The following is a 19,533-nucleotide window of genomic DNA, read 5'->3' as shown; positions in this document are numbered from 1 at the left end:
GATCCACCATTACTGCTACCCCAACCCCTCCCCTTTCCATCCACCCCCCCCAAACATCAACATGCCCACCCAAAAGTACATTTCGAGCAAGTTTTTTTTTCATCCTCGTCCACCCCGGGTCTTGTCGAGCTGTCATCGCGATGGGCTGTACTGTACGGGCAAGACAAAAGAGGAGACAGCCATCACTCCAGGCAACTGATCGGTAGTGTCTGAGCTGAAAAGACTTTGATGGGGCAAAGCAGTGTGGGATAGCGGGGGTGTAGGGCTGGGTGGTGGTGGGTAGGGGGCGCCGTACAGAGAAGTTAGTGTCTCCCGGGCAACCACACTGATTGTCTGTCCCTGCCCGCACCCCTACCCCACAACCTCTTTTCATTTTTTTTTTTTTCTCTCCTTCATTGGTTGTTCACAAGGCCCCCTTCCTGGGTTAAGAGGACTTTGGCTTTTTGGGAAGAAAAAAAGTCTTAGTCTGGTACTTGAGGGGTGCTTTTCTTTCTAGCTGACTCGAGAAAATAAAAGGTCAAAAAACATCTTTACATTAGCTTCTTTTTTTCCGCAGAAGCCACCTGGGCGACGGACTATCAGTATTTGTATGGTACCACTAAACGCTGCGTGTAAAGCGGAGACGGTCGTAGCCGCTTTTGTGCGTTCGGACACTGAGGTACAGTGTTTTGCTTGGGATAGGGCTTGAATGTGTCCATTTGTCTTCATTTTGGGATGACCAGAAGACAGACGGGGGGTGGGGGAGGAGTGGGAGGTGCCGGTGCTCCAGTCAAGTGGCCCCGTGGGGATTTGGAAATGCTTTTGGGGGTCCCCTCTCCAGCGAAAAGCCTGGGAAAGTGTAGTGAGGTCTTAACCAGGGACTAGACGGTTCTCAAGCTGTGGTGCAGGTGTCATTGGGGCCCTTTGTTTTTTGTTTGTTTGGGTTTTTTTTTGTTTTGTTACGATTACGATTTTGTTCTATCTTTGTTCAAATCACTTCTCGAAATACTGACATTTTAAGAAAGACGATTACGAGGATCTCATTTGGGAAATTTCTTAAAACATACGGTCTCTAGATTTTAGTCTGTCCCGCCCACTTTTTCCGTAAATGCAACTAAACTAAACGGTGCTTTCTTTGGAGTTGCACTTCCGGTTAAGTGGAAATCCTGTTGCTTTCGATGGGCAATTTGGGCAAAGTTTCAGCGCTAAAATATGATGTGAAGTCGGTCAGTTTGTGTCGAATGTTCAACGTTTATGTGCAACAACGAAGCGACGCTGCAACGATTCTCTGCGAAACTTTAAAACAGATCTGTAGAACTTATGTACGAAGAATTGCAACCCAAAATGATGATGGCGGTGCACACGACAACCTCCAGAATAAGGTTGGAATAAGGATTACATTGGCAAAAGGCATTTAAAAACAATATTGTCATAAAATCTGCAGCCTTTGCAATATGCTAGCTAACTGTGTCCACTCAAATTGTGTTTTACATGGAATTGTTTTAACTTCTGCAAGGTTCTTTACGAAAATATGATGTAAAGCTGGTCAGTTTGGGTCAAATGTTCAACGTTTATGTGCAACAACGAGGCGACGCTGCAACAATTCTCTGCGAAGCTTTAAAACGAATCTGTAGAACTTATTTACTGCAAAACGAAAGAATAAAAACCAAAAAGACGATGGCGGCGCAAACAAAAACGTCCAGAATAAGAAAAATACATTGACAAAAGGCATTAAAACACATTATTATCATCGAAACTGCCGCCTTAACTGTTAACTGTGTCCATTCAAATTGTGTTTTCGATGAACTTGTTGTAACTTCTGCAAGGAAAACCTCAAGCCGATTCGACTAAAAAGTTTCATTCCCGTTTTAGTTTACGTATCAGCGAGTTCAACATCCACAGCTCCGTCTCTGTCTCATTTTAAGGAATCGGGTGGAGGAGGCAGGAGTTGTAAATTTCGTACAAAAGAAAAGCATCCACATTCGTCTGTGCCCTCTGCGCGGACTAGCCTCGTTTCCATAGAGATTTATGTACACAAGGCGCACAAAGGAAGGACTAAGGAGGTAACACGGCCTGTTTAAGCCTTGAGGTATTCGCCGGCACTAAACCCCGCTGCTAATAACACAAGAGCCACACAGAGCCGGGCAAATGTTCTCAGGTTAGGCTTTTGAAGGGAAGAAAAACCCACAGTAGAAAGTCAGATGAAGACACAAGCATACGCAAAAAGACATGACATGAAGAAAAGAGAGGGAGAACACACAATGAGAACAGAAGCAGGAGAAAGAAAGAAACATAGCAAACATAAATAGCTTGCGGGTTAAGAGAGAAAAAGAGATCGGGAAGACATTTAGTGGGAAGCGGAAATCGATAAGGCAAAGCGCTGTAGCTGGGAGGTAGCTTTAAGTGGATTAGAGAGAGAGAATCAGTTCGATAGGTTATGGCTCTGGGAGAGAGGTAGCCAGACACCGCAGGCTCTATTGCATACTAATAAGAAAGTCCAGATAGGAGCTAAGCACAAGGTTGCGCGGTTCACAATGAAGACTTTTTCTATATCGCTCCAAAAAATCCTGCTTTAGAGATTTTTCCCAAATGCTTTTACTGCTGCAAATTCTTAAGAAAATGAAGAGATGAAAAAATAAATTCAGGGTTATGTAATGCAATTAGACAGATAATGGGGAAAATAGTAGCGTAGCGTGTGTAAGTTTTGTCGCTGGCGTTGGCCCAGTTGGTCCGTCTCCGGCCAAGTGCTTCACCCCGGGACAGCTGTCATGGTAGGAGGCTCGTACTTGAGGGAAAGCCAGGAAAAAGAAAAGGGAAAAGGCAGGGAGAGAGAGGGAAAGAGAGGAAGGAGAGAGGGAGAGAGAGTCCAGGCAGCGTGCCGCGGGTGATTCCTGATGGCAGAGGAGGATAAGGGACTAAAGTCCGGAAAACCCCACAGAGAAAGATGAGCTTGAGTAGTTATGACGAGGTTTAGTTTCTTTTTCAGTAATGAATTAGTCCTGGTTTAGTCCTGGTTTAGTCCTGGTTTAGTCCTGGTTTAGTCCCGGTTTAGTCCCGGTTTAGTCCTGGTTTAGTCCTGGTTTAGTCCTGGTTTAGTCCTGGTTTAGTCCTGGTTTAGTCCTGGTTTATTCCTGATTTAGTCCTGGTTCAGTTCTGGTTCAGTCCTGGTTTAGTCCCGGTTTAATCCCGGTTCAGTCCTGGTTCAGTCCTGATTTATTCCTGATTTAGTCCTGGTTCAGTCCTGGTGTAGTCCTGGTTCAATCCTGGTTCAATCCTGGTTCAGTCCTGGTTTAGTCCTGGTTTAGTCTGTATTTAGTCTGTATTTAGACCTGGTTTAGTCCTGGTTTAATCCTGAGTATACTGTGCTTTTCCTGTATATCGTTTTATTCAGTCTGTTTGTGCCTCGTTGGCTTCTGCTTCAGCCCTGGTTCTGTTTGAATTATATGATCTGATATTTTGCAGTTTCAGACATGAGATGGGACGAGCTCTGGACTCCAACTTCAGTCTCAGATTTCATCAGTTTCCCAATTTTTGGACAAATCCGAATGATTCCTATCTTTATTATTGCTATTCAATGAGATTTTTAATATCAGGGAACGTGGATTAGAGTATTCCCAGTCTGAGTGTGTGTGTGTGTGTGTGTGTGTGTGGGGTGTGTGTGTGTGTGTGTGTGTGTGTGTTATGCTTCGTCACCAGACCACCACTGTGACCTCTGCACTGACCACAGCCCCAGGCACCCGGCCGGAGAGTAAGGCCCCACACGGAAAACTACGCAACGAGACTGAGGACAGGGACGGATTTAGATTTCACACAATTTAACACCTTCATATCAGCAAACACGATTTACAAACGGATTATGTATAAAACGAAATAAAAAATCAGACTGGGGCCTAAAATATTCAAATAATAATAGTGATCTTGAGTGTCCTGGATTAGACTTGGATTAGATCGGCTGTTGTCCCGGTTTAGTCCTGGTTTAGTCCTGTTTTAGTCCTGTTTTAGTCCTGGTTTAGTCCTGGTTTAGTCCTGGTTTAGTCCTGGTTTAGTCTGTATTTAGACCTGGTTTAGACCTGGTTTAGACCTGATTTAGTCCTGATTTAGTCCTGATTTAGTCCTGATTTAGTCCTAGTTCAGTCCTAGTTCAGTCCTGGTTTAGTCTGTATTTAGTCCTGGTTTAGTCCTTGTTGAGTCCTGATTTAGTCCTGGTTTAGTCCTGATTTAGTCCTGATTTAGTCCTAGTTCAGTCCAGATGTAGTCCTGGTTTAGTCCTGGTTTAGTCCTGGTTTAGTCCTGATTTAGTCCTGATTTAGTCCTGGTTCAGTCCTGATTTAGTCCTGGTTCAGTCCTGGTTCAGTCCTGATTTAGTCCTGGTTTAGTCCTGGTTTAGACCTGATTTAGTCCTAGTTCAGTCCTGGTGTAGTCCTGGTTCAGTCCTGGTTTAGTCCTGGTTTAGTCCTGGTTTAGACCTGATTTAGTCCTAGTTCAGTCCTGGTGTAGTCCTGGTTCAGTCCTGGTTTAGTCCTGGTTTAGTCCTGGTTTAGACCTGATTTAGTCCTAGTTCAGTCCTGGTGTAGTCCTGGTTCAGTTCTGGTTTAGACCTGGTTTAGTCCTGATTTAGTCTGTATTTAGTCCTGGTTTGGTCCTGGTTTTATCCTGGTTTATTCCTGGATTAGACCTGGATTAGATCGGCTGTAATTCGGAGGCCATTTGGATTTAAACCTAATTAAATCCTGATTTAGTCCGTCTTAAGCTTAGAGAACCTTTTGGATTCTTAAAACGTTTATAAATAGTTTCCTTCAGTTTTGTAACGTTTAAGAAATTCAAATTTACAGCACATAAAGAAAAAGTGTGAATAATTCCATCCATGATCCCACATTTTAAACATCACTTTTGCTTCAAACATTTTCACGTCTTCCCTGAACGACCTGCAGACGAGCCTCAGTCTGCAGCGTCTCGAAGGTTCAGAGGAGGTCAGGCCCCTGAACCAGACGACCACCAGCTCCAGCAGAACGACTGGAGACAAACAGTTGCCAGGAGACCACCGGTGCTCCGCGACCGCCGTGGCCCGACCTCCGCTGACAAGGTCAACGAGGGGGGCTTATGATCCTTCCACAGCGCCCCCTCCCCGTTTAGGCACCACCTCCTCCTGCACGCGCGCCCGGCCTGTTTCCACTGATCTGATTTGCTCAATTAAACTTCAGAGGACACCCTGCCACATCTCTCGGCAAAGGTCGCGACCCGGGGACCAAGGGTTAAGTCTGGCGCTCGTAAAACAGGGTGTCCGTTAACAAGGGGAGCATGTATTGGGGAGGTAATCCATCCATTTCCACAAACTCTCATGACGGTGTGAAAAGAGTTACGTCAGGGGATGTGGGGGGAGTCCGGATAATGATGTTTTATGGCTGTGTTAACTTTCAGCCGGAGAGTAATGGGAACGCCGCTTGACCTTGACTTGTATACTCTCGCTCAGGATAACCCCAGCTATTCTCATCACCGCTTTCAAGAAATGGAAAAGTCCCCCGATATTTTTATCAAAGTTTAAGGTCAGGGGTTCATTGAACTAACTCCTTGTATTTTGTGTGAAAGTAAAATTATCAATAATGAGTCACATCTTTTTAGAGCCTGTTATCTACGAGAAACATCTAAACAAAGACCTGACTGTTAAGAGGAAAATAAACAAATCTGGTGCTTCACAACTGCAGAAGCGAACAGCCTGAAACGTGCCCTAACACGACACTTATCCACATGCCGGGTTCCATCAGCTCGTCAAACTGGAATGGTAAAATATGAATCCAGGTGGAGGGAAGAAGCTTTCACAAATGAAACACAAATGTCATTCTTGTTCTTATTAATTTTGGTATCACTTGATTTTTTTTTTTTTTTGAAACTACAACGTCCAAGTGAGAGAGCAGGGTCTGTATTGAACACAAGCTGCCAGTTGGCACAATGGATGGCACAACCCCCACTCCTGCCCCTGGCCCCGTCCCAGCGGGCATTCATCTGGGCATGCACATGGGGCTGCCGCTCCGCCGGGCTCAACGTGCCCTGCCCCACAACAAGGGGCTGAGTGCCCTCTCCATTCTCACACAGCTCTGCCAACCGCACGACCTTTTTCAGCAGCTACCCACCAGAATCTCAAACAAATACACTCTGAACTTATTGATTTGAGCAAAAATAAGAAAGCGTCCCGTTGTAAACAGCAGCGGCTCCTTACTTTCTGTTACTCAATTATCTAACAGAGTGGAGCTGTTGGGCTGCCAGCTCAGGGAGTACAGTATTAAAAGCTCAGAGCGGACCATTTTAACGCTTTGCACCAACTTCACATTCGGCGTGAGCCAAAGCCGGTTGCTACTTTCTTTGTGTTTGATTGTATGTTTGTTTGTTTCGTGCAGTTGCAGCAGAACAAAGGCATCGGCTTCCATTCTGCCACTGTCAAAAAACTTTCCAATGTGCCCACTGCATTGCGGATGCCAACCAACGAATCAAAGGCATGCTGCAAGCAGACAAAGAGGGTTTGATGCCAACCTCCAAACCTCTAACAACCATTACTGGTGATTCGCCTGCCTCCCTGGCACAGTGCAAAACAAAATGGCGGCGCGCCGCACGCTACCACAATATGGCTGCATTGTCTGGAGACGGGCACTGCTCGGTAACTAAGAAAAGAAAAAGATGCAAAAACGAAGCTGTAGAAAAACAGTCTCTATGATCCAGCGCAGGAATGCTATTTTCTTTTTGCCAAAGTTTCAGGCGGCAGAAATTTTGTGGATAGCGATAAGTAATCGTCTAATTCGTAATGTGACGCCGGATCAGAATGAACTTATTTGTGCAGACGAGAACAGGAGATTTACACTTTATTCTAAATAATGGACTTTTTACATTATTAATTACTTCAGACTTCATCACAACAGACCAGTGTCTCTAAAGGAACAGCTGCCACAGTCGGCACATATGTGAAGCAAACACACTAATGTATCATTTTTATTTTAAAAACAGAAATCTAGTTAGTGCTGAACAGATGAGAATGCAACGGATGCAAAGCAGAAAACGGTGGCATCCACAAAAGACACAAAAGAGGCTCTGATGCCAAGCCCGGTGCCAGTGGCAACCATTATTGTGTGTGTGCTGTGCCTTCTGCTTTCCCTGGCACTTATCACACAAAATGGCGCCCAGGCTTTCATGGTAATGAGCTGGCCATACAGCGCCTTTCCCAAAATATTGGTGGTGGAGGTTCCCACGTGCGTCAACGTATGAGACACTGGAGAATTTCAATGGTATATATTGACATTTGAAACGGCCTGAATCTGTGTAAAGGATCTTCTGTGGCCTAAATACTGCAGCTGAATGTGGAGCGTAGTAAGGACAGTGTGAATTTCAATTTCAAAGACCAACACAATATTTCTATGAATTTAAAATACAAATATATAACACCACGATAAACATTTTTTCTTTAAATAAAACAAATATAACCTGTTTTAGAATAATTATTTCTGACAGCTCGTTCTCCGACAGCTTTTACTGATGGTTCAAAATGAGTCTATTATTCTTTCATTTGAACTAACTCAAGTTGAACTATTTTTGTGTCTAAAAAACACGGAGCAGGAGATATTTCACTTGTTTCTGTGACATTCAGTTGACAGACCCTCTTTCCTCTTGAATCCTTGGAGTGTGTGTGATTTAAAATGTTATTACTTTATTCATTCTACTGCTGTATTAAACTGAAGTTCTGGTTCAAATGTTATATTTTCCTGTGTATTTTTCAGAGTATAAAGTATAAGTTTGCAGGCTGTGCGAGCGTCAGAAAACCGCTCCGTTCTTGTTTGTCTGGCGATCGCACTTGTGTTCTTGGCCAGCGTTTGCGGCGCTGCCAAGAAGTAACACATGTGACCCTTGACCTTGCCAAGCCTCTCTCACACTCTCTCTCTCACAGTAAAACAAACAGGCCGGACCTACCTTGGTCCTGCACATAGTATGCCAGGAACAAGTCCAGCTCTTTGACCGATACTGTGATGTGGTGCGGCTGGACGCAAAGTGCTGGGTTGGTGCAATGGGGGGACTTGACCAGCCGCTCCCCGTCTGTACTTTCCAGAGGGATGCCTTTGAAGAGGATGACCATCACCAGGTCCAGACGCCACACTTTGTCGGCCTGGCGGAGGCAGTCGATGCGGCGGATCTTGCCCTTCTGGTCGGGGTTGGACAGCACGCAGCACGGCCCTTTCTTCCCCGTCACACTGAGGACAAAGTCCTCGCGGTACTCCTGCCGAATGTCTTTTCGCAGCTTGGCCAGCAGCCGGGACGCCCACTTCTGTTTCACCTCAGGCTTCTCACACAGGAGCTCATCCTTCACTGCGCGCTCCTCATCCTTGGACATCCGCTTCTCGTGCTTCTTGAAGTACTTGCGTTTTCTGGCCTGGAGGTTGAACCATGTGTAGGCAATGGCACGGACATGAGGGAGAAGGGCCTCAATGAAGGGATGAAACTCATCCTGAAACAGAAGAGACGCAGGGGAAAGCACAGCCACATTAACAGAAATCAAAATAAAACACTCAGGGGTTTTTTAAATATAAATCATAATTATATTCAATCATTTCTTTTTCTTTTCAACAGGTCATTTGATTCATCTTTTTACACATCACCAGTAAATTCACAATTCACCATTTCACCCCAAAAAGTCTGCTCGCTGAAGCTATGACAAGGAAATCCCAGTGTTTATATCAGCTGCAGCAGTACAATAGCAGAGCGCTGACTGAACGCACGGCTCCGCTCTGAGCTCCTACAGAGAGCCCCTCACACACGGAGCGCTCTTATCAAACCCACATTCCAACTTCTACTTATCCCACATTCGAGGCACAAGATAATCTGGAAGTGGACACAAAAATAGGAAGTTGATTGCTATTAACTGGCTCATGCTTTAGGTGTACAAAAGCGGCTTTCAGATTAAAACACAATAAGACAAATCCGAGCGGAGGCGTCTGAGGTGAAAAAAATAAGACTGGAATTTCCAAAGGTTACGTTAGGACTCAATTAGAGGCTTGTGTCAAATCATTTAAAGGTTTGAGGTTAATCCATGGGAGAACTGGCTCCTCTTCATTCCTGCAGCTCGCGCTCGTTAATGTCATTAAATCTGGACTTTACTTTTCCATTTCGCACCTGGTTTAAATTACATCAAAATTACCAAAGATTAAATAAAATCACAAGTTCTGCTTTACTATTTTAAAATTCGCTCTATATAATTTTACGACATTACGGCCTCTTCTAAACAGTTTATTCAGCAAAAACAAATGTAATATAAGAATTCTGCTATTAATATTAATTACTATCACTCCTCACAATTAATCAATTTTAATAAGTCGTAAATATTAGCTGTAAAAATATTGCGAGCTGCACAAAGCTGTACATTTACACACACATTTGTACATTAATTTTATTTTTTATTTTCATTTTTATTTATTACTTTATCCAGCAGGCCTTTAGGGTTTTAAATAATTAACTTAAATATGTAAAATGTAATAAATCTCTCGTTTTTGGTCAGTGTAAAACGCAAACTACTTAAAAATTAGACCAAAATGACACAAAACCACATGTAAAGAGGAAACAAAAAACTTTTTCTAGCTCATTAAAACATCATATTTAATAAACATAAAGACACGCCGCGTTTGGCTCAGCGTCTACAGGAGTTTGACCAGATATTGTTCTTGGTCAGAGGCAGGAAACCACACACATCCACTCCCTATCTCTGCCTGACGCTCCACAACAGCCACACTTTGGCTTTGGGCTCCAATAACTTTAACTACGCTGCCAAATGTAATAAAAAAAAACAACTCTGAAATTCACTCGGTGCATAGTCTTTAAAGCTACATTTAAAATTAAAATTATATATTATTATTTTATTGCTTTTCAAACTTTTTCAATACATAAATTGCTGTAAATCTTTCCCTAATTGCTCTTAACACAAATTACGTTTCACTCTTTCACTTTCAGCTAACAATTACAACCAGATCAATTTTAAACATTTGCTAATTAATTTAAACGATTTCACTTCTACTTTTAATTATCCATAATAGAAACAAGCAACTAAATGAACAAATTAACACAGCCACATTTTAAACAGCCAAACAATGCAACATAAATGACTCACCCGGGCCCTGAACTACACATTACGCACAGTTTGAACAATCCTCCAAAGTCCAAACTAACCACATCTCCTTCAATCACTGACTTATGCCAAGTAAAATATAAACACTTAAACTGAGTCAGCCAAAACAGCCCCTGACAATCCACAGCCCAAACCATCAGAAAACACTCACAGGCTTCACCAGCGACCTTTTACAACCAAACATCAACTGTAAGGTTTTGTTTTATCCAAATTGGAGCGATGCAAACAGGAGGAACGCTTTGGAGAGGCAGTGTGTGCTCGTGCGTAACTATACACCTTTACGCACGGGAGGAAAGTTGGAACAGTTGGTAAAATGAACTGTAAGCTTTCATCGCATTTTAGAGTGAGTTATAAATCATCCAGAAGTGCAATTCCAGTCCAGAAAAAAGTCATTTAAATTTGTACTTTGGTTAGATTAATTTGAGAAATCTTGGAATATTTAAAATGTTAAAAAAAGGTGAAAATTACGCACGCGTAAAAAACAATAAAAGGAACAAGAGATGCGTAAATTGAGGTGATTTTAATAATTGTAATAATAATAAAAATGGAGTGATACCTGAGTTAGACAAATAGGAGAATACATGACGAGGCGGCTCGGTCAGGGACGGTAAATGACTGCTTCTATTGAGAGCTCCCTGATCACTTTATCGCGCCATTCCAGGACCAGAGCGCAGCGTTCAACACTCTGGAGCTATCCGCGGAAAAACACGAGCAGCAAAAGGGCTATCCAAGAACATCCGGGAGTTTGTCGAGATCCAAAAGATTGTCGTGTCCGCGGAGAAGAAGGAGAAATAAAGCAAGAGGACAAGAGGGACACAGTGTGAGACAAGCTGCTCCGGGGCCGGTGCAGACGCTGCGTACTCCTGCGTTACGTATGGGCTCGTGGCGCGTCTCCGTGGAGTGGTGCGTGGTTCATAAAAGCGTGGTGAATAAAAGCATGGTGAACAGCTTCAGAGGGCGCAGTGTCTCAGTGATGTTCAGCTCTTCTTTAGACTAAGTTGATCTGAAGTCACCCGGTGCACCTTCGCTCCTGCGCGTTTCCAGCAAATCAGACCCAACTTTTCTCTTTTTTTTTTTTTCACCCACGTAATTCCACAGTCACACTCCTCCTCCTCCTCCTCCTGTGCGCGCATATAAGCCCTGTGCACTGTCCTGTACCGTCTCCCTCAAAACACACTATTACAAACACTTGGACAAACCTCCTTCGGTCATATTTATCACAAAACACCAGAGTGCACTTCCACAGGACGCTCCTTCAGTGACATTTATCAGAAACACAGAATCACACCACGCACGGGCTTTCTCTCTTTTTTTTTTAAACTTTTGCTTTTGCAGAGTCAACAAACTCCTTTTGCCCAGTTTGACCCCGCTCAGGGCCATAAACTCAGCACTGACTTTCATGATAACACCGTGGTTATAACAGTGACATTTAAACCCACAACAAAACAACAAACCCATGAGTTAAAATGAGTTTATTTTGGGGATAAAACTTACGAATTTAACGTGTTTTTTTTGTTTTTTGTTGTTTTTTTGGAGCTGTGACTGTAATAAAACACACACTTAATGAAGAAGATACTGTTAGGGTTTGACGTGAGCTTTTTAAAGTGTCTGCCCTGCTTCAGTCCTGCGCGCGGACAGGTTTCTGGGGATGTTTCGGACGCGCAGAGAGAAGCACGAGTCCTGCACAGACCCCGGCCGTGCGCGTTTTTTTGTGGAGCTTTTAAGTCACACCTCAGACACAGGACAATAATGTAAGACACAAACATGTTCTAACAGCAGTGAAAACAACAGTAGTCCTTGTTCACGTACCATTGCACTGTACTGCATGGGTTATGAGGGGATCCCGGAGCCTGGCTGAAACACGCCGGTAGCTTCACATTTCTCACGTTCAACTTTGTGCTTTGAGGCTTTTCTCTTTTTCTCTCGCAGGAAAAAAAAAAGTCAACACCGGAAGACAAGACTTGGCAGACAGCGACGAGGAGAAGTTAGGAGCAGCTCGCGTTTTTTCTCTTTTTTCTGTCTTCCTTCCTCTTCCAGGCTCAGTTTTTGGATGGTTTTGGGATTGTTCAGTGGAGTTGAACGTGATCCAGAAGAGGCAGAGTTTTTGGGCGCAGGGCTGGTCTCCGCCTTCACTTTCACTGACGCTGCGCCGCCTCCAGCTGCACTGAGCACGAGCCCGCACTGCGCACGAGCCCGCACTGAGCACGAGCCCGCACGAGCACCGCAGCGGACAGCACGCGCGCACTTCCGGCGGGCGCTTTCACGGTAAAAGTCTGAAGCACGAGTTTTGGACTTTTTTTTTTTTTGCGGAGAAAACTGTAAACTGCGACTGTAAATCTGACTCTGCTGTGATTGTAAACTGCTGTAGAGATTATATTTGTGTTGGACAGGTTTACATTTGGCTGATATCGTCCTGGAATATTACAAGTGCCATAAAACTTGGATTTTGTTTTTTGAAATTAATTAAATAAACGACTAAACGCAACATGTTACAAAATGGAAACTGACAGAGCCATATAATTAATTAATACTGAGTTAAAATCAAATTATTTAACCTTATTTGGCCTGTGATCCCAGCCTGCGCGCTGTACTTGGTGCGTTTTGGGCATGTGCGCGCTGTGCGTAAAAGTGCGCGCTGTTAAATGGTCCTTTTATTCCAAAAACAGAAAAACTGTGTTGTTATTTTCTCTTTTAATGTGTAACTTTGAAATCCCAAACGCCCCACTTCCTGAACAGTCCGCAGTGTTGTTTGTAACTTGCTGCTCCTCTGTTTTGTAATAGTGGGCTTATTCTCGCTCCTCATTGGTCAGGAGCAGTGGCCCGGGGACTCTGGACCCTGGGCCCCTCACTTCCGCTCTGCTCTGGTCACTGCGCCCCGGACACTCGACCTGAGCTGATCCAGAGGAGAGCAGCTCCTCCTCTGCAGAAGCACCAGGAACATTTGAGTTTAAATCAGGCTCTGAAAGGTTCTGTTCAGCTGTGGATACGACTGAGAGGGTTTATTCTGCCTCTTATTCTGTTTTAATGTTGATTTTATGATGATTATTTAAGTTTTGAATTGCTGTATTGTGATTTTAATGTCTTTCATATTATGTAAAGCAGTTTGGATTACTGTGTATGAACTGTACAGATAAACAGATAAGCCTTGTCTTGCCACATGCTGCTGTAATTATTATTATTATTATTATTATTATTATTATTATTATTATTATTATTATATTTTTTATTATTATTATTATATTTTATTATTATATTTTATTTTTCATTTTATTTTATTTTTATTTTATTTATTTATTTATTATTATTACATTACTAAGCTAAACTATGTGAACACAGTTATCAAAAAGAAAAGCTGTTTAGTCCATTTTCTGCAGGTGTATTCTTGAGTTAATAACAGTACTATATACTTACTGTAACAATACTATAACTGCATAACTATTACTGTAACTATACTATAACGGTCCGCCACCCGCCTGCGCTGTCCTGGGATGTTCCACACTTTACCACGTTAAACTTTCACGTAGCTGCAGTCGTTTTATCGCAAAAAAGGAAAAAAAAATCTATTAAAACTATATTAAAATGATCAAAATATGCATTCTTATCGTGGGCACGCTCGCCTCTCCACAGATCTGACCTTAACGGTGTCACCTGTGTCTTTTCGTGGTGGTAAAAAGAAGTTTGATGCGGCACCGTGGAACATTTTGAAGTCGCGTCGTCATAGAGACAAGCGGATATCAGACGCTCCACCGACAACAGTGAAAAAAGGTGATGAAGTACGACATTTTGTGAAGTAAAAGTACAGATACTGGAGCTAAAATACTCAAGTAAAAGTACGTAAGTATAAGTATCACATGAAAAAAGCGAAAATGTACTTAAAGAGTAAAAAATTAAAGTATTTTGCGCAGATTTTGAACGCTAATAAAGCTTCAGACACAGATTTGTACACAGCCTGTTGCTTTGCCTGGAATGTTCCACAGTACGGCATTGCGCTTATCCATCTAGCAGGTCACCACGCTTAGTTACAGGTCATATCTGCGGAGAGGTGACCCCGCTTACACTAAGAATATATGTTTTTCAAGGTATTTTAAGTGAATAAAAGCAGCTGTTATTGAATAAAAACAATACAGATAAGTTTAAAACCGCACTGATTGAGATTACAGGTCGAGTAAAACGTCTCCATAGTGACGGAAAGTTACGCAGTGCAGCTTTAGAAGTCGTGTTGGTTGGCTGCAGGTTTATGTGAGTCAAGACGTGTGCGTTTAAGATGCTGATTGTGTTGAAGTAAATGCTGATTTTGTGGAGTTGTTATGTGTTGATCTGGATGATTTTAGATGTAAATAATGAAGAAAATGTTTAGTTTTTTGTCTTTTTTCAAACCAAAGAACCAAAATAAAACTCATTCTTCTTCTTCTTCTTTTTCAGATGTCATGATTTTGACAAAGATTTGTGCTGATTTGGTTGAGCAGAAACAATTAAATTCATATTTTTCCTGTTTTTATTTGTGTATTTTTGTTTTACTCGAACTACCAATAAGTAATAAACCCTCTTTTCAGCAAACTATAATAAAAATACTTTGAGTTTTCAGCTCAGTTAAAAAATGTAGTGTAGTAAAAAGTACAAATACCTAAAATGTATACTTAAGTACAGTTATTTACTACTTTTACTTTGTTATATTAAGGGCGTGTGTTCATATAAAGCTGTTGTCATTGTTCTAGATCACATTTTCACTGCGGGCCACATCAGGAAAAATGGTCACTCTCAAAAAAAAAACAGATCTAAAATAAATCTACCTACTTTTTAAACTTGTTAATCAACTATTTCTATATTTACTACTTGCCTAGACATAAAAATATGTCTGTGTATCTGTGTATCTCCTGATAAAACAACATTTTAAGACCATCATACCTTTAATCTATGCTGTCGCGGCCACATAAAATGATGTTGCGGGCCATATTTGTTCCCGGGGGCCTTGAGTTTGACACGTGTGTTCTAGACAGAGTATTATATTGTTTCCGTTTGGCAGCAGGAGTCATTGTCGTTGTTGTTTTGTTTTTTTTGTCTAATCTCTTTACGAAACCTGTGCCACCATCATCAGACAAATATTACGAGTAGGATTATTTTAATTGGCCGCCATTGAAGCGAGACGTATTTATATTTTACTTCCTTCTGGTTCTAAAGTGGAATGCGTTTGTGCTTTCGTAAAGACAAACCGGAATATCAGCACTGGGCTGTGTGTTACATGAACCACATCCTCTGTAATTAGGCTGGAGCTGATCGAGATGCAAATCATCGATTGAAAAGATTTGATTTGAAAAGCAGCTGGACAAGGTTTTTATTACAGTTTCTCAACCTCGACTCGTTCATTCATTCGCCTCCACTTGTCCCAACGAGCTGCACCTGAGGCTCGTTCAACTGGTGACGAGACTTTGAAAAAACGAACGCATTTAAAGAGCTTGTTTTTAAAACGCCATCTCATCTGTTTTATAGTGTTTTCTCGTCAAAAACAGACTTGGAGTTGTGTTTTGTTTCATTCGCACATGTTTAACGCACAAACCCTGCAGATTTAGGCTGAGAAAACGCTCTGTTCCACCTCGTGATGTCATCATGTGGTGATACAGGAAGTGCTCCAGTGTGTTTTTAAGCTCCACGCACCTTCATTTCTCGAATCATTTGGATCATTTCAGCGCTGGAATTAGCACTTATCTCGACTGAATTAAATGTAAAAGGAGCTGTTAACTTGAAAACTGCCACTTCATGACATCACAAGGTGGAACAGAGCGTTTTGATGGTGGAACACAACTCCAGGTCTGTTTTTGAGGAGTTAACAGTATTATAACACGACTTAAACCTCACAAGACTCAATTTCGTGTGATATAGGACCTTTAACAGTGGAATTCAGTAGTGATCTCGCTTTTTAAAGATAAATATTTCTAAATTCTGGTGTATATTTTGCCTTAATAATAATCTATAATAAAACTAATTGTTGAACGAGCTCAGATTACACTGTTTTTATTGTTGTTTCCTCGTCACAAACAGACCAGGAGTCATGTTTTGTTACATTCACACATGTTTAACACACAAACTCTACATATTTAGGCTGAGAAAACACTCTGTTCCACCTCGTGATGTCATCATGTGGTGATACAGGAAGTGCTCCAGTGTGTTTTTAAACTCCACACACCTTTATTTCTAGAATCATTTGGATGATTTCAGCTCTGGAATTGCTGATCTTGACTAAACTAAATGGTAAGACGTAAATGTTAACTTGAAAACTACCACTTGATGACATCACAAGGTGGAACAGAGCGTTTTGAGCCTTGGAGATGTTACAGACTAATAATAAAGTGTTACTCAAATATGTGAATGAAACAAAACACAACTCCAGGTCTGTTTGTGATGATGTAACAGTATTCAAACATTATAGAGTCATTTTTGTGTAATAGAGGAGCTTTAATGGACAGTGATAAACTCCTCACTCTGTTTCTTCTCATTAGTTCAGCCTCGTGTTTTGTGGGAACAAGAGAAACAGAAACAGCCTCAGTTTGAGCCACTCAATATGGACCTACCGCCCTCTAGTGGTGGTGCAGCACACTGCCCTCTGCTCTTCAGGACAGAGGGACAGTGACAGGATCAAAAATCCTTCTAAAATGTAATTGTTTAAACATATTTTTGATTTTGAAGTTTGGAGTTTGTGCAAAGGTTGTCAGTTCAAATCCCGCTCCCAGTATTAAACGTTGTTGTTGTTGTTAGAGACAGTGGTGGGAGAATAACCTAATCAGTGTTACTTAAGTAAAAGTACAGATACTAGAGCAAAAAATACTGAAGTAAAAACAAGAACAAATCTACTTAAGTAAAAGTATTAAAGTGCCAGTTTAAAAATGTACTTAAAGAGTAAAAAGTACAATTATTTCACGCACATTTTCGTTTAGTCCTGGTTTAGTACCTGGTTTAGTACCGGTTCAGTACCGGTTCAGTACCGGTTCAGTCCTGGTTTAGTCCTGGTTTAGTCCTGGTTTAGTCCTGGTTTAGTCCTGGTTTAGTCCTGGTTTAGTCCTGGTTTAGTACCTGGTTTAGTCCTGGCTTAGTCCTGGCTTAGTTCTGGTTTAGTCCTGGTTTAGTCCTGGTTTAGTCTTGGTTCAGTCCTGGCTTAGTTCTGGTTTAGTCCTGGTTTAGTCCTGGTTTAGTCTTGGTTCAGTCCTGGCTTAGTTCTGGTTTAGTCCTGGTTCAGTCCTGGTTTAGTCTGAATGGAGTTTATTCTGCACTTTTCTGTTTTAATGTTAATTTGATGATGATTATTTATGATTATTTATGTTTTAATTTGTTGTATTGTGATTTTAACGTCTTTCTTACTCTGTAAAACACTTTGAATTACTTTGTGTACTTTTGTCTCGTCTATATTCTGTAAATCCATTCTTTTGTCCACAGTCATTTGAATCGTTTATTCTGGGGGTTTTTGACTCTGTGCAGCCTGAGAACAGCATTTCTCCACCTTCATTTCTTTTTAAACTGTTACAATGAGGCTGGAGTGGGACGAGTAAATAAATATTCAGATAGAAATGTTCAGCCTCTTCCACATGAGAAACGCGCGGGCTGGACAACGGCTCTTTGTGCTGCACCGTCGCATTAACACGGCACAGAAAGGTTCCATTGAGGCTTTAATCTCGACTTGAGCGTGTTTTTTAAGTAGCTGTGTCATTTTTATGATAAAAAACACGTTACATCATCATTCAAACTGTTAAATTGTGTTAGTTTAAGGCCAAGAGAAACAAAAATCTATGTAGCACGCTAGCTAGCTTACGTACTCTCAAAGCTAACAGTCACGTTTATTAAAATGGGTAAACGTGAAATAAACAGCTTAATTCATTAAAATAAACTACCTGATTGTTTTTAAATGTAGAATAAATCAGTTTGTGGTGTTGTTTTTATATTTTTATGCCTCAAAATTAGCATTAGCGTTAGCATTGAGGCACAAACACGTCTCTTTCTAAACAGAAAAGTGTCTCTGGTGAAGTATTCGTTTTATTTTTGTAGCGTTTTAACATGTTCCCTGTCCACTGCCTGACCCGAACCCTGTAACCTTTGACCTCTGACCCCTAACCCACCCACAGCTCCCTGTCCACTGCCTCATTTTTACATATTTATTCATTTTAGCGAAAAAAAACAACACAGAGATAAAACTGAACAGGAAGTAGTGACGCTCACCCAGGAGCTTATTGCTTTGTCTGGAATGTTCCACAGTATGGCTTTACGCTTATAAATCTATGGTCAAGTAGAAAAGCAGGTCAGTTATAGGTAATATCTGTGGAGAGGCGACTCCGTTTACATTACGAATATGTGTTTTTCAAGGTTTTTAAGTGAATAAAAGCAGCTGTTATTGAATAAAAACAACATAGATAAATTTAATACTGGAGTGTTTATGATTCAAAATAAAGTAAAACATCTCCATAGCGACGGAAAGTTACACAGTGCAGCTTTAGAAGTCGTATTGGATGACTACAAGTGCGCTTTGACATATGTTCAACTTGGTTTCTGATAAAAAAGGTCACTGTCAATACGAAAGTTTTATTCGATTAAGCCAAAACTGCGATAAAGTTTAAATTTACTGATGGATTTTACAAAAGGGGGAAATAAAACATGGCTCCAGTTTCATGATGCACAACATTTAGTTCCATAAAAGTCAAATTAATGTAATATTTTGTCATGTTTCTTCCTAAAATCCCTAAAATTAACAATTAAAAGGCGCATATTTGACTATTCTCTGATCTACACTATGTCATAATGTTGTGTTTTGTTTCATTCACACGTTTAACACACAAAAATTGCAGATTTAGGTATATTTAGTTCTTCCTTCCAACCGAAAACGCTCTGTTCTACCTTGTGATGTCATCAAGTGGTGATACAGGAAGTGCTCCACTGCGTTTTTAAACTCCGTACACCTCCATTTAAACCATTTCAACCCTGGAATTGCCCATTTTTACTGAAAAAAAATGCTAAAAGTAGAAAAAAACTACCACTTCATGACAAAAATTCTGCATCACATCAGTTCAAAAGTTACAAAAAAAACCCATTTACCCAAAAAAACAACACAAACTCAACCAAAGACAACAGAAAAGACGCCCTTTGACCTTACCATCCACCACGTCCTCGCCGTCATGTCGTAACAAAGCTGCCATTTTACCGACCTCTCCTTCATCTTCTCCGACATCGTCCTCCTCTGTCCCGGGTCGTCGTGCGTCCACAGAGTCAGATGGACACACGCGGAGTACAGGCCAGTCCGGGGCACGCTGCATTATGGGAAATACAACCCACAACAGCTTGACCGGTGATTTGGACCTTATTGTGGTAATTACAGCATCCACCACGACCTGCCCCCCTCCCACAGAGACTGACCCCTCCCTCCT

At 41.6% G+C, this 19,533-nt stretch overlaps 1 protein-coding gene across 20 annotated transcripts in view; it reads right to left on the bottom strand.

Annotated features, from left to right (window-relative positions):
* The window catches only part of LOC117386481 (nuclear factor 1 B-type-like), a 122,531-nt gene extending 103,216 nt beyond the window's left edge, over positions 1-19,315 (bottom strand). For 5 of the 20 annotated variants that reach the window (XM_033983844.2, XM_033983845.2, XM_033983846.2 and 2 more), the window contains exons 1-2: positions 10,689-11,275; positions 7,930-8,461 (exon numbers count right to left, since the gene is read on the bottom strand). In XM_033983844.2, coding sequence (XP_033839735.1) covers positions 7,930-8,461; positions 10,689-10,715 — 559 coding nt within the window. In that variant the 5' untranslated portion in view covers positions 10,716-11,275. Of the gene's footprint in view, positions 1-7,929; positions 8,462-10,688; positions 11,277-11,941; positions 12,322-19,262 lie in introns of those variants that run through there. The other 15 variants (XM_055229064.1, XM_033983848.2, XM_033983850.2 and 12 more) reach the window with 5 other exon arrangements.
* Between the last annotated feature and the right edge of the window lie 218 nt (positions 19,316-19,533).

This window comes from Periophthalmus magnuspinnatus, chromosome 18 (genome assembly GCF_009829125.3).
Source record: "Periophthalmus magnuspinnatus isolate fPerMag1 chromosome 18, fPerMag1.2.pri, whole genome shotgun sequence".
NCBI lineage: Eukaryota > Metazoa > Chordata > Actinopteri > Gobiiformes > Gobiidae > Periophthalmus > Periophthalmus magnuspinnatus.
The sequence above is the reverse complement of the archived record's forward strand: the minus strand, read 5'-3'. Positions and strand labels throughout refer to the sequence as shown.